Here is a 13,295-nt window from a genome sequence, read left to right on the forward strand (position 1 = left end):
CCTGAACCCAATCGAGATGGTTTGGGGTGAGCTGGACCGCAGAGTGAAGGCAAAGGGGCCAACAAGTGCTAAACACCTCTGGGAACTCCTTCAAGACTCTTGGAAAACCATTTCAGGTGACTACCTCTTGAAGCTCATGGAGAGAATGCCAAGAGTGTGCAAAGCAGTAATCAGAGCAAAGGGTGGCTATTTTGAAGAAACTAGAATATAAAACATGTTTTCAGTTATTTCACCTTTTTTTGTTAAGTACATAACTCCACATGTGTTCATTCATAGTTTTGATGCCTTCAGTGAGAATCTACAATGTAAATAGTCATGAAAATAAAGAAAACACATTGAATGAGAAGGTGTGTCCAAACTTTTGGCCTGTACTGTATATTGCTTAATTTCACAATTAATTTTGAATTTACACTCCTCTTTGCTTAAATTGAACACCCATCTTTCTTTGTCCATGTTAGCAAGCTAGCTGGCCAGTGACAAGTGTAAATGCTGGTTATTGTAGGAACAGCTGCAGCAAATAGGAGCATTTGTTTAAATTAACAGTACACTTTGTTCATTCGTTCTTTCCATTATTTCATATAAACTGTTGTATATGACTTACAGAACACAGGTCTCTTCCCTCTATCAGTAGGTTAAAGTTATAACCAACAGAAGGAGGAGGAGGAGGGTGTAGTTACAGTTGAGTGTAAGCCCATTTCCTGTTACACAAGACAGAAGATCATCTGTGGAGAAAGACAGACAAAGAGACTTTTAGTGAATTCTTACACAACTGGTTTATTGTCAGCTGATTTAGGTGTACATGTACACGTATGTGGCGTTTTTCGTCTTATTCAGTTCTTTTCAAAGTGTCAAGTTACATAATGTAATATGGTCAATAGAGGAAGGGTCACTCTGGATGAGGAAGGCGACAAATTGATGCCACACAGTAGACAGTGCTTTGTACATACCGAAAATTCTACACGTGCAGATGTGGCATGTGTGTGTGTGCGCTTGAGGAATGAGAAGTACGAGCACATTAGTCCTGTGCTCAGGTCTCTACACTGGCTTCCTGTGGCTCAGAGAATAGACTTTAAAGCAGCTCTGCTTGTGTACAAGTCTCTCCACGGCCTAGCACCAAAGTACATCTCTGACATGTTAGTGCCATATTAACCATCTCGGACTCTGAGGACCTCAGGGACCGGCCTCCTGCTGGTGCCCAGAGTCAGGACTAAACATGGGGAATCAGGATTCCAGTTTTATGCAGCTAAAATCTGGAACAGTCTTTCTGAAGATGTGAGACAGGCCTCTACTCTGACAATGTTCAAATCTAGGCCTTGCCTTGCCTTGCCTTGAGAGAGAAATGACCTCCGTGGAGAGGTGTATGAGTATTATTCACCCTGTGTGTGATCAGTGTTCAGTGAAGTGATAACTGACCCTCCTCTCCTCCCACTCAGACCTCCAGAGCTGTGGTGAAGTGGAGGGGAGCAAGCCAGGATACAAATCTCCTCCACAGGCTAAACTAGGCAAAACGCCTCCCTCGCAGAGCCTGATGCAATGCCTCCTACTACAGATAACTATATAGAGTTCTGTGTGTATGCGTGAGTGTGTGTGTTTCTCACATAGATAGACAGACAGATAGCCAGCCTGTGTTTGTGTTCTAACCTGAGACTTTCTGTAGTTTTGGTATTAGTATATTCCACAGGTGATTCTCTTTAGCTCTCAGCATCCTCTTTTGTTCTGGTTGGTTGTAGTTCAGAGTGACATATTCCTGCCGTTCAGGGGTGAACAGTGGCCAGTTAGCTCCATCAATGCTTGGATTCCTGATAAACAGAAAAGCCAATCAAGACAATTTCCACAGTGCCACAATAGTCCTCACACAGCTTGAGTGACTGATTGTCTGATTATGCGCACCCTGTCCGGGCAAAGTTGGCCCAGTGTTTCATAAACTTCTTGGTCATGTTTACTTCATTCTTCGTATATCCCAGGGACGCATTTAGAGGCATTCCGAAGACAAATTCTATCTCGTAGCCGTGCATAGCGCCCATCCACTCTGGCCAAGGATTCACGGATGATCGGTGGTCAAAGACATACAGGTACGCCAGACCGCCACACTGCACATACCTGGGGGCAAAAATGACAAATAAGAACATTTTTTTGCACTAGATGACTTTGTAACAATAACAAGAAATGAGAATTGACCAATTGTCCTATTTTGTTTAAGTTGTTGGTGACCCAAACCATCCAGATGGATAGGGCATTGAGGCTATGTTCACACAGACAACAGCACTGCAGGGTCTTCCAGCAACATAGACATAGCGCAACTGTCTCCACAACAAAATACAGAATTATCCTGTAAGCAAGGGGCTGCTTTGGCCAATCAAATACAAAAGCAAGTGCACACTTCTGGTAGTGAGACAAATGACTTTCCAGAGTTCTAACATTCTGTCTTCTCATATTATAAACCACTGTGTGGCATGTGGGCATCTGATAAGCCTTAAAACTCTTTTTTCCACATTTGGGTGAAATTTTGTCATGATTAGCATATAAATTCCTAAGTTCTGGCTAAAAACATGTTTTGTAAGGTCACAGTGACCTTGACCTTTGACCACCAAATTCTAATCAGCTCCTTCCATTCCTGAGTCTAAATGGACCTTTGTGCCAAATCTGAAGGTACTGCGTCGAGGCCTTCTTTAGATATCATGTTCACGATAATAAAACAGACGCAAGGTAACAGCGACTTTCACTTTTGACTCTCCAAATTTTAATCAGTTTATCACTGATTCCCAACATATGTTTGTGCCAAATTTGAAAAAAAAAATCCCTCAGGGTGTTCATGAGATATCATGTTTACGAGAACAGGATGGATGGGCAACCCAAACACAAAATGCCTCAAGCGATGGCTTTTACCAGCGTGTAGGCATACAAAGTTAAATGCACATGTGTAAATATGACATTTGCAGTGCAAAGGATTCATTGAAGACAATGTGTGTGACAAGGCTATAGATATAAACTCAGAAATGCTCTTTACCTTTGAGCAAAGTCTAGCACAGGACAATAGAACATATGGTCTCCAATCACATGACCCAGCAAGTCTCGATTTTTCATCTTGTCATTCTCATCTGTCCAATCAGTGTAGTGGAAAATGGCCGCATCTCTTGAGACATCACTCAAATGTACCAATGCAATTTCCACTCCTTTCACAAACTCATGCCTGGTGATGAGACTCTGACCGGTGAGGCTAAATCCAGGATATCCATACAGCAGGAAGGGAGTCCCTTCATCCTTGGTTAAGCCAAACATCACTTCTTTCTTTAGAAGGGTACCACTACTAAGCAACGCCTGCAGGGAAAAACAAAAAAGGTAGTTGGTGTTTGTGATGAAAGATAGTTTTCAATTTTTGCTGAATAATACTATAGTAATTACCCAATGAGCTTAGTTAGGATGATAAGCTGAAACCAGCATACAATTGGTTTAAGTCAAAGTCCAAGCAAGGTTACATATGTAAATACGTCAACGGAATTTCAGTCAATATCTCCATGTGTGAAAGATTTGTGGCAAATTGTAAATAAATCAATTGAAATGGTAAATCTATAAACAATAGCTTTGGTTGACTGACATTTGCTACATCAGCTAATTGGGGTAAGACAATGAAAATATACTAAAACTTATGTATAAAACACATTCACATATGCTGTTGCCACATACCCACGCACATACAGAGACATCACACACACACACACCTACTTCAGCTTTATCAGGTAGGAAGTCTCCATCAACATGAGGGACAAAGGGTGTAAGGATAAGCGGTGCAGCATCGCTTTGCTTTGATGCGATTGTCTGAGGATTAGCCTGCAGCAGACAAGCTTCCACATCAGACGGAGGGGATGTGGGACATCCCAGTAACGTCACTAGCTTCATGGACCTGGGTGTTGACGTAGAGAGGGAGCAAGGCAATGAGTGACAGAAGAAATGAGGACGAATGTCCAGGGCACAATTTTAGACAGCCTTTGAGAAGAGGACCAATGTACTGAGAATCTTTGACCAAGTATATATTTCCATGATTGTGGTCAGATTTGCCAGGACAAAAATTGTGTTATGTGACACATTTTTTCTGGAGCATTGCAAAGATAGAAAGTGAACAATGGATCAGGACTAGGCATGTAAAAGGTTGCATGCTGCAGCTTCAGACAAATCAACGAGATGGTAAAAACATGATGAGTGACAGAGGGAGTGAAGAGGGAGTGAAAAGATGTTAGCATGTTAGATGTTAGTGACTGAATTCATGCACCCTACCTGCTCCAAATCTCAGCCTGGCTGACCCCGGCCCAGTCTGCATTAGGAGACCCACTCTGCATCACAGCCCTTTGAAAAAGCCTTTGGCTGCCTGGGGAGAGTAGTTGGTAGCCCACAGATGCTGACCCAGCACTCTCCCCAAACAGAGTCACCTGGAAAAAAAACACGTGCTTGTTTAAACCGTTCAAGCAACACTTGTTATCTGATTTTAGGATACAAGACAAAAATATTTTACCTTTGCGGGATCACCTCCAAAAGCAGCTATATTGTCGGCTACCCATTGGAGGGCAAATTGCTGGTCCCGCAGGCCTACGTTGCTATGGATGTTCTTGTTGTCAGGAATAGACAGGAAACCCAAAGCACCTACTCTATATTAGATGAGCACAAGAATGAGGAAAGATGTTGATGGCATTTAACTTTAGATAAATTCAACTACTCTTGAAGATTCCACATATCTTCTAAATTAGTGAAGAGCACATATGCCCCTTTTCCACCAAACTAGCTCTGGTTCTTGAACTGGTTCTGTTCAGGATTCTTGGGATGTAATTAGGGATGTGCCGTCAAAGGGCGTTGTGCAATGCACAACTCATGTAAAAAGTAGTAGCAAGATGGCAGATTGCACTGATTACCTGCATTTTCTTTTCAGTTATTACAGATATTTGTTTTATCCAAAAACGAGCATGGACCAAATGTAGACCCTTATAGGGCTGACATCACAATAACGTCATTTTATTAACTGGAGGCAAAACATGACTCGCCACCACAGAGCTGTAGGCTGCATAGGAATCTTAAAATTTCATCTTGTTGTGTTATTGGGAGCCAGAATAGAAGGAGTCATGACTTAAAACTTTAATTCTATCGCATACCAGTTGTCACTGTCCGTCAACAAAAACAGAGACAGCTATAGTTAAATTTGATAAAACTAAATGACTCGACGGAGGCGATCGTCAAAAATGCTCACATGTGCAGCGCACACTTCTTATCAGGTTAGGAGAAAAGTATTAACTGTTGTAGGGAAGTTATGTGTATTAAGGGGTGTCATGTCCACCTCATCAGAAATTGAGGAGGTATTAAGAGGAATACTGGACTACTCCATAACGGTAAGTTTTTAACGCATTAGCTAACGTTGGAGGAAACAGTTCAAGTGTTCTCATCCTTTGAAAGATTGACATAGTTATTAACCACAGAGCAGGCCTTCCCACCCTCGGCAATCCTGTCCAATCATCCATGCATGGGTTGGCCAGTCTGGTCCCATTGGTCAGTGTTTACTTTTTCAAGTAACACTCGCAGTCCCGGAGATTGAGTGACCTGACATGGTGCATTCATAGATATAGTCTGACGCTCTACACTAAAATGAGACCCTTGTTGGTCAAAGAAACCGAGCGTTATATTTCTATATGACACCAGTTTTTTCAAAGTCATGTGACCTTTCGGAAAAATATACTTCTGGACTATACTTAGAAAAGCAAACAGGTAGGCTGTATGACACTTTTGTGGCACATAACGCTCTATCACTGCTGTAAATGATTAATTTAAAAACATTTTTGTCTTATCTTAATGACGGTATTTTAAAAATCTCATTGTTTGGCAGTGGACACATTGGAGAGCGTAAATTATGAGGTTTCTGTCAGTATTTTTTATGCTTGTATGATAAAAACTTCTGGCCAAGCTCCGCTGGCGCAGGTTTCATTGAAGAGGCCCCACCTTCACTTCCAGCAAATCATGCACAAAGAATTGTGAGTACTTTATACCTGCGGAGGGTACACACATGCATCCTTGAAATTTCTCTGAAAGAAGGACCCAGTCCTCGGTAGAATTTAAAGGATCCTCGACATTGAGATCGTTGGGATTTGATGATGTAGTATCCCTGAAATTCAGCCATTTAAGGATCCTTCCTTGACTTTGAGAAATACCTATTCACTCCGCTCGGCATTCTGCTGCTCTGTCTCCTCATACAGAGTGCCTAGAGTGCGCTCTGCCACTCCGAGAGTGCAGTGGTCTGCAAAACCAAATGATACATTCGTGCCAGAGTGTGCTCCAGCACTCGGAATGCATATGTCCAAATGCACCACTCGGGTTATCTTCCTCCATTGTCTAAAATAAGTCAACAGAACTTGCTAGCTAGCAATAGCTAATGTCTGTGCCTGTGTTTACTAACAGTGAAAGGGTCTAGTTACGAGATCACTGTACGCTCTTCAAACTCTCACGTAACCTCTCGATTGTTGCCTTCTCCATTCTCTCTTTCCAGCTTGTAGATTATGACACACCCACTGATACTGTCACGGCTCGAACCAATTTATTTTTGGTTGAAGTGTTCTGAACGGTTTAAATTAGGCGTGGGACCCAGAGCAAAACCTGTTCCATGTTGGTGGAAAAGGGATAATACTGGGAAAGACTTTCCTGTTTACAAACTCCTTTGCTTTGCTTACAGTCCCCCAATCCAACTACCATTTCCTGATGACCTTATGTAACTTCCAAACACACTAATCCACTGTCACACTAAATACGTGAAGAGGAAAACCTACTCCTGGCCAAGGAGTTTCTAGTTACATACATCAACTATGTCCACTCATTATTTTATATTTTCAGTTTACTTGAGTTCTTACCTATAATTCATTGATACCACAACAACACCTTCAAATTTAGTCAAGAAGCGACCATCATATACGTCCAGAGAGGAGGTTCCTGAATAAAACCCGCCTCCATAGATCCAGACAAGGACAGGAGCCAGTGGCATGGGCTGAGGCTGGGTTTTGCTGATACGTGGTGACCAGACGTTTAGGTATAGACAGTCCTCACTTAAAGGAGTGTTTGGATTCCACATCTCTTCACCTATGAACCCTGGACAAAATGACAGTTTTTATCAGTGTCACTAGGGACTGATTGGCATTGTACTCCAGCAACTGTATATATACACTTATTTCAGTGCCGTTAGATGTTTAGAGATAAACTCACTTGCGATATGAGTCATGTGGTCAGTTAAAGGTCAACTTCATTATGACACTTTATTGCAAGCAATAGTTCGAGATTAGATTAGCTGATGTTCCACTTCAGATTGATTCACTCTTATGGCCATTTATGACCAACAGCTTTCAAACAGTTACAGAAGCAATAAATAAATAAATAAATAAATAAACCCCATGTTTGTTTTCCTTTTAATAAGCACAGCTTTGTCCAAAGCAGAAACAGTAGTCCAACATCAATGCCTTCTGTCCATATCTGTCTGTGCTGTCATATCTATATTTGGAGTACATTTGGGCATTTCCTCTGTGCATATGCCTGGCACTTGTAGCTGGCTTCTAAAGAATCCCTGACAGGTGGCTGTGTTTATAAATAGCTATGTATCCATGACCCAACCCCAACCCGTCTCTTGGGTGTGGGCCTGTATCAAGTTCAATCAAATGTTTATACGCTTTTTGTAAATGTGGATGCATTTTTCTTTGTTGAACTGATGAAGTGGCTCCAAAGTGTTTCTTACTATTTATGTTAAAGATTTATTACCGTCTACAATGCAGTAATGAATCATTCCATTACTCACATGCTGTGCATGGGTGTGTCTGTTTGTGAGGGGAGTTTATATTTGTGGCATGGTGTTATATAACTGCTGGCCACCACTGACACGCTTACCTTAGGTTAGTTCATTGGTCTTTTAAGGTCATCTTTTATTCAAACATACTTAGATGGACTCCCTTGGTGCTCTGTCACACTTTGGTCGACCAAGTGGGACAAAGCACCACTGAAGCAGGTTCATTTTCACCACAGTCTGTTTACAGTATGAAAAGTTTCAACTTTAAAAGGCAGTCTATTGACTTTATGCATAAAGACCAGTTTACTTGTCATGTGTAGCAACACTCAGCCAGAGAAAACTGCTGTGCTGTGTCTACTGTGGCACTGGAGAAGCCTTGACTGAGGGTTAGGGTGCCTTCAGACCTAGAGTTCTCTTGCTTTGGCCTGAATCAGGGACTTATTTTGTTACAAGGCTGCATAATTGCCTTGCATGAGAGAACTGCTCTTGATTGGTCAGAATTTGGTTGCAGGCAAAATCCTGGAAGTAAACGAAATGTTGAAGAAGAGTACACGTGCAAGACGGATGCAACACTTTCTAATGTCACAATGGAGGGACAACTACGCAGGTTGATTTTAGCGCTGCTCATCGTGGACTATATTGCTGTCATTGTTCATTTTAGTCAAAGCATACAGTTTGAAAACGAGGCGCGGCTCCAACTAGAAAACAATGTTTTGATGCATTGGATGTGCTGAATGTGCATATTAAGGCAGTACAGGAGGAGGTGCTCATTAATAATCCTCCAGGACTGTAACATGCTCATGTTTAACCCAAACAATGTGTCATGTGACTGCAGTTGGTTCGGATCGAGGTCGGAACATGTTCTCACGACAAACGAACCGCACCAGAGTTCATTTGTAACTGGACCAAGACCACCTCTTCAAGAGGGACTCGGGACGGTTGTTTTGGTGCACACCTGAGTGCGATTGCTGTGTTCACACCTGCCCAAACGGACCACACTAAGGGGGAAAACGTACTTGAGTTTGATTGAACCGAACCAAACAGCGCAGGTGTGAAGGCACCCTGAGAAAATCACCCCTGATGATGTCACAGTAATGTCTTCAGGTTTATTTCAGGAACGGGCTTTGAAATTTAGAATTTGTAACAAAAAGTCTGTGCTACAAAATGTTTTTGTGGCCTTTATAAATGATGTGAGCATTTACCAGGCACTGCATAACAAGGAGACACTATCAAGTTACATCAAGGCAAGTGTAGGATCCAGTGTCTTCAGAGCTTTAAATATTTTGAAAGGGGCTAAAAGCACAGATATCTTGGCCTTTGCTGCATCAGTTTTTATAATTCTTGTTTCTCTTGTATGTCCCCCAGTTTTATGGATGTTTTAACTACTCGAGGGACACATTCATGTTTGTAAGGATTGTGCTTACTTTGGACCCTGCACCCCTTATCACATTTCATTTTCTCCAGCTGAGAGTTCAACACATGAGAAGAGTTCAATAAAATCTCAATGCCCTGCTGAATAGTTGATAGCTCAAATGTCGGCATTTTGGAATTTTCTCACCATTCAAATGGTGCATATTTACATGCATGCACAGTATGACACACCCCACTGCACACACACACGACGCCTACACCACTCATTTGGTTTTGTAAGAAATGCTGTTGAGCTAACACTAAAAATAAAATTGAAACCTGGCAACAAGTAAAGACCTTGTTAATTATTTTGTTTGGATTTTTGTGTTTCTGTTATTTTGTTTTCACATAACAATAACTTGGTGCACAAAATTGAATTTGGTTCGCTCAAATGAATAAATAAATAAACCTCTTTTGGGACTTTGGGGGTCTTTATAGTCCTGGTGAGTCATCTAATATTGGCTGACATTTTAGGCAGGTGTTTTTAATCACTATACCTTTTTTTGGCAGTACTTAAACTCACACCACCCACTTGAATAATCCAAAGTACATGTCATACTCATAAACATGTGTCTTACCTGGAAAGCTCAAATACGGCACCTGGTAGCAGGTATTTGAGTATTTGGTGGCATCCCTCACTCCTTCCCATCTCTCTACAGGCTGTGGGGCTCTAAATCTCAGTTTCCCCAGAGGTGGTTTCCCATAAGGAATTCCCAAAAATGCTCTAACCTCACCCCCCGGCACTGGAAGCAACTTCCCTTGAACTTTCCCATGCTTAGTGTTGATTACGAGGTCATCTTCAGCTGCGAGTGATAGAGTCAGGAAATGAGGCAACAGAAGGAGAAGCGCGAGGCGTGTGCAAGGAGAGATTGTCGCCATGGAAAATCCTGGGGAGAGAAACACAACGCGCACACAAACATGTTATTATCTATCTATGAAACTGGAATATTATAATAATATTGTACAAATACTAAAGCTTACTAACACTGGACATGACCTTGACTAACTTCCATGCACCAGTTTCCCATTGCCACTGTCAATACAGTGCAGTGGGTGCACACACCTTCCGATTCCCCTTAGCTACAGTAACTCGAGTAAATATTGTGGATGCTCTCATGAGGTATTTTGACCCGTGTCAGTGTACAGTTTGAGGTGCTAAAAATAATGTCAATGTCAAATTTAAGAGAGCGACCCGTCCTTTGTTTAGTGTTCATGGAGCTGGGTTCAAGGGTCAGGCACCAGGATTAGTTAGTTAGACTCTTGAGCATTTGCGCTGTTGTGGAAAATACCAATGTGTCTATATGAGAGACACAAGCAACAGCAAACGTTAACCACGTTAAGCATGTTAAATGTGTTTACAGAGTATAACGTTTCCATTAGGGTCCTGCAGTAAACCAAGTGGCCGATTTGTTAATTGCATTCAACCCACACAGGCAATGTGTAGATCAAAGATCCAGTTCCTCAAAGGAAAGGCCCACAATAGAAAACAGCAGAACGGCCGGTGTGTGTATGTGTGTGTGTGTGTGTGTGTGTGTGTGTGTGTGTGTGTGTAAGAGAGGAGAGGAGAGGAGGAGAAGGGGGGTCACTCCCGCGGCAAGTGTGTCACTTTAAAAGCGTCTTATTATAATCCTCAAATATTTGGAAACAATAAGGCCGTTAGCGAAAATGAAGATGCAAGTGACTGCATGCGCGCAGCTGAGTCTTGTAGCCGCTTCACACACACTGAACACACAGTGCGCTTCCAGAGGAAAAGCCGCGCTCAGCTGGGTTTAATAAGGGGGACGTGCGCATTGTGGAGAGACGCGCTCAGCGCCGCACATTCATGCAAACTACTTAAAAAAAAATACAATTCCCTGTTAGTAAATGTTCCAAATAATAAAAACACATTATTGACGTCTTACCTTGTCAGTTGCAGTTGTGTGTCTGGCAGGAGTGAATGTGGACACAGCATTGATGGGATGAAGAAGGCGTGGACACGATCCTTCTGTCCTGTGTGTGCGGGGCTGTCCCTGTGCGTCACCCACAGCTACAAGTGCCACAGTTGGCCTACTACTACTACTACTACTACGACTGTCACTACAGTAATAACCATAATAATAACAACAAACAAGAAAAAATAAAAGCAAAGACATCGCATTTATAAAAGTATGAGCAAAACGTTACACTTCCTGTAAACTAACACCATGCACACAACCAAATCTAAAATAATAATAATAATAATAATAATAATAATGTATTCACATGCAGTATTTAAACTGTATTTATATTCAACACCCATTGGCAGGTCACCTGTCAGGTGCAGTGTCTGTCCAGTGGTTTAGCACAGAGATCCATCAGTGTTGCAACAATATAAAATATGTCATTACAAGAAAATATTCTGTATAAAATCTCATGTCAATAAAAGTACTAAAGTACATAAGCATTATCAGCAAAATAGAAACTTTCAAAAGCAAACGTTCTGGTAAACTGATGCCTCTGTACTTAAGCTGCATTTTAGTTCAGCAATGTATCACAGGTTAAACTGAAAGAAAGAAAAGAAGTAGTTGTTCTGCTACACAAATATTTATTTATTTATCTACAATGATTTGATTTGATTTTTTTTCTTCTATTTATTTATTTTTTGGGGGAATTATTTTTACTTAAATAGTTTGGAGGGGAAATTCTCTGATGGAACTGTAAACATATCTAAAACATGAGAAGCAGATACAGCTACACTGGTTTTGGTTCATAGTACAAGTACCTCCTCCTCCTCCTCCTCCTCCTACTACTACTACTACTACTACTACTAATAATAATAATAATATTGTATTTACATGCAATATCTAAACTGCATTTATATGTTCAACACTCACCGGCAGGTCACCTGTCAGATGTAGAGATCCTTTAGTATTAAAAAATATGCCGTTACAAGTAAATATTCTGTTGATAAAATCCTATGTCAGTAAAGGTACATAAGTGACAGAATATAAACTTTCAAAAGCACACGTTCTGGTTAAACTGATGTATCTGTATGTAAGCTGCATTTTTGATCTGCATTGGTTAAAGTGGAGCTATTGAATACTTTGGATACTCACAACAGTGGTTCCCAACATAGGGTGTGGGCCCCCTCCAGAGTGTCACAAGAGAAATCTGAGAGGTTAAGTGATGATTAACAGGGGAGGAAAGAAAAAAAAAGAAGAACTTTTGCAACACACACATGTATTTATTCTATGGACTTTTTTCCCATTTTTGTGATATAGTGGAATATTTTTACTTTATTAGTTTCAAGGGGAAATCCTCTGGTGAAACTGTAAACAACTTACTGTAAAAGTTCAATTAGTAGCCCTTGCTATTATTTGCTTAAATCACTGAAATCAACAGGCCTTTATTAGGGACAGTCCGTAAATTATTTTTACACAAAACAGCTGTTCCGCAAAGATGAAGAAATACAATCGAATTGTTGATTGAAACCAGTACGAATATTAAAAACACCAACGCATGATTCCATGCGTTGGTGTTTTTAATGACTCTTGCCCATTAAATAAAGGCTTTTTAATTTTTCCAAACCAACCTGAGTGCCTGGACTTTGATTTTTTATGCCGTCTAGATTTTTAACCCTTCCATGAGCACTGGTGGTTTGAGGGACACCAGCAGCGCTCCTGTTCCTGCTCCTTTTCTTCAGTATGAATATTACTTGATTAAAAATTAGTCTTCAGACATATCAATTACAAATCATTAGTTTGATCGAGCTCCCACGGATGGAGCTTTAAAAAGAGATTGAGTTACAGCACTCGGGTTTTACAGCATCCAGCGTACCATCACAACCCCATTTTATCCTGTTAGAACAATACTCAAAACTTGGATTAATTATTATGAAAAACCCTTTTGATTCTTTTGATTTAAGCTCCCTTACGGACTAAAAGAATATGAATAACTCAGAGATTAATCAAGGAATGGACACATAATTTGGTTGGTTTTATACATCCGAAGAACATCTATCAAAAAAAATGAATTGCTTGGCAACCAGACCAGGCATGTAGCCACACTGGGCTGCTTCTGATTCAATCTTAAATATTCCATTGTATTTATTATTAGTCATGTGAAATCT

At 40.9% G+C, this 13,295-nt stretch overlaps 1 protein-coding gene across 2 annotated transcripts; it reads right to left on the reverse strand.

Annotated features, from left to right (window-relative positions):
- Positions 1-301: 301 nt before the first annotated feature.
- LOC125888691 (cholinesterase-like) lies at positions 302-11,245 on the reverse strand. 2 transcript variants are annotated; one of them, XM_049576203.1, is made up of 10 exons: positions 11,110-11,245; positions 9,787-10,095; positions 6,879-7,113; positions 4,508-4,640; positions 4,273-4,424; positions 3,724-3,901; positions 3,008-3,318; positions 1,891-2,100; positions 1,642-1,799; positions 302-722 (listed from the first exon to the last, which is right to left on the reverse strand). In XM_049576203.1, the coding sequence occupies exons 2-10, from the start codon at positions 10,085-10,087 to the stop codon at positions 625-627; spliced, it is 1,776 nt and encodes a 591-aa protein (XP_049432160.1). In that variant the 5' UTR covers positions 10,088-10,095; positions 11,110-11,245; the 3' UTR covers positions 302-624. The 2 variants fall into 2 exon arrangements, with proteins under 2 accessions (XP_049432160.1, XP_049432161.1); XM_049576204.1 differs by lacking the exon at positions 11,110-11,245 and adding an exon at positions 10,194-10,213.
- Between the last annotated feature and the right edge of the window lie 2,050 nt (positions 11,246-13,295).

Source organism: Epinephelus fuscoguttatus, linkage group LG5, assembly GCF_011397635.1.
Source record: "Epinephelus fuscoguttatus linkage group LG5, E.fuscoguttatus.final_Chr_v1".
Classification (NCBI taxonomy): domain Eukaryota; kingdom Metazoa; phylum Chordata; class Actinopteri; order Perciformes; family Serranidae; genus Epinephelus; species Epinephelus fuscoguttatus.

Excerpts from the sequence above, each read along its gene's own strand:
- LOC125888691 (XM_049576203.1), bottom strand. The coding sequence starts at position 10,087 with ATGGCGACAATCTCTCCTTGCACACGCCTCGCGCTTCTCCTTCTGTTG. Across the intron at positions 7,114-9,786 it reads GCCGTATTTGAGCTTTCCAG|GGTTCATAGGTGAAGAGATG; the intron begins GTAAGACACATG and ends CATTTTGTCCAG. Across the intron at positions 1,800-1,890 it reads GCCAACTTTGCCCGGACAGG|GAATCCAAGCATTGATGGAG; the intron begins GTGCGCATAATC and ends TCTGTTTATCAG.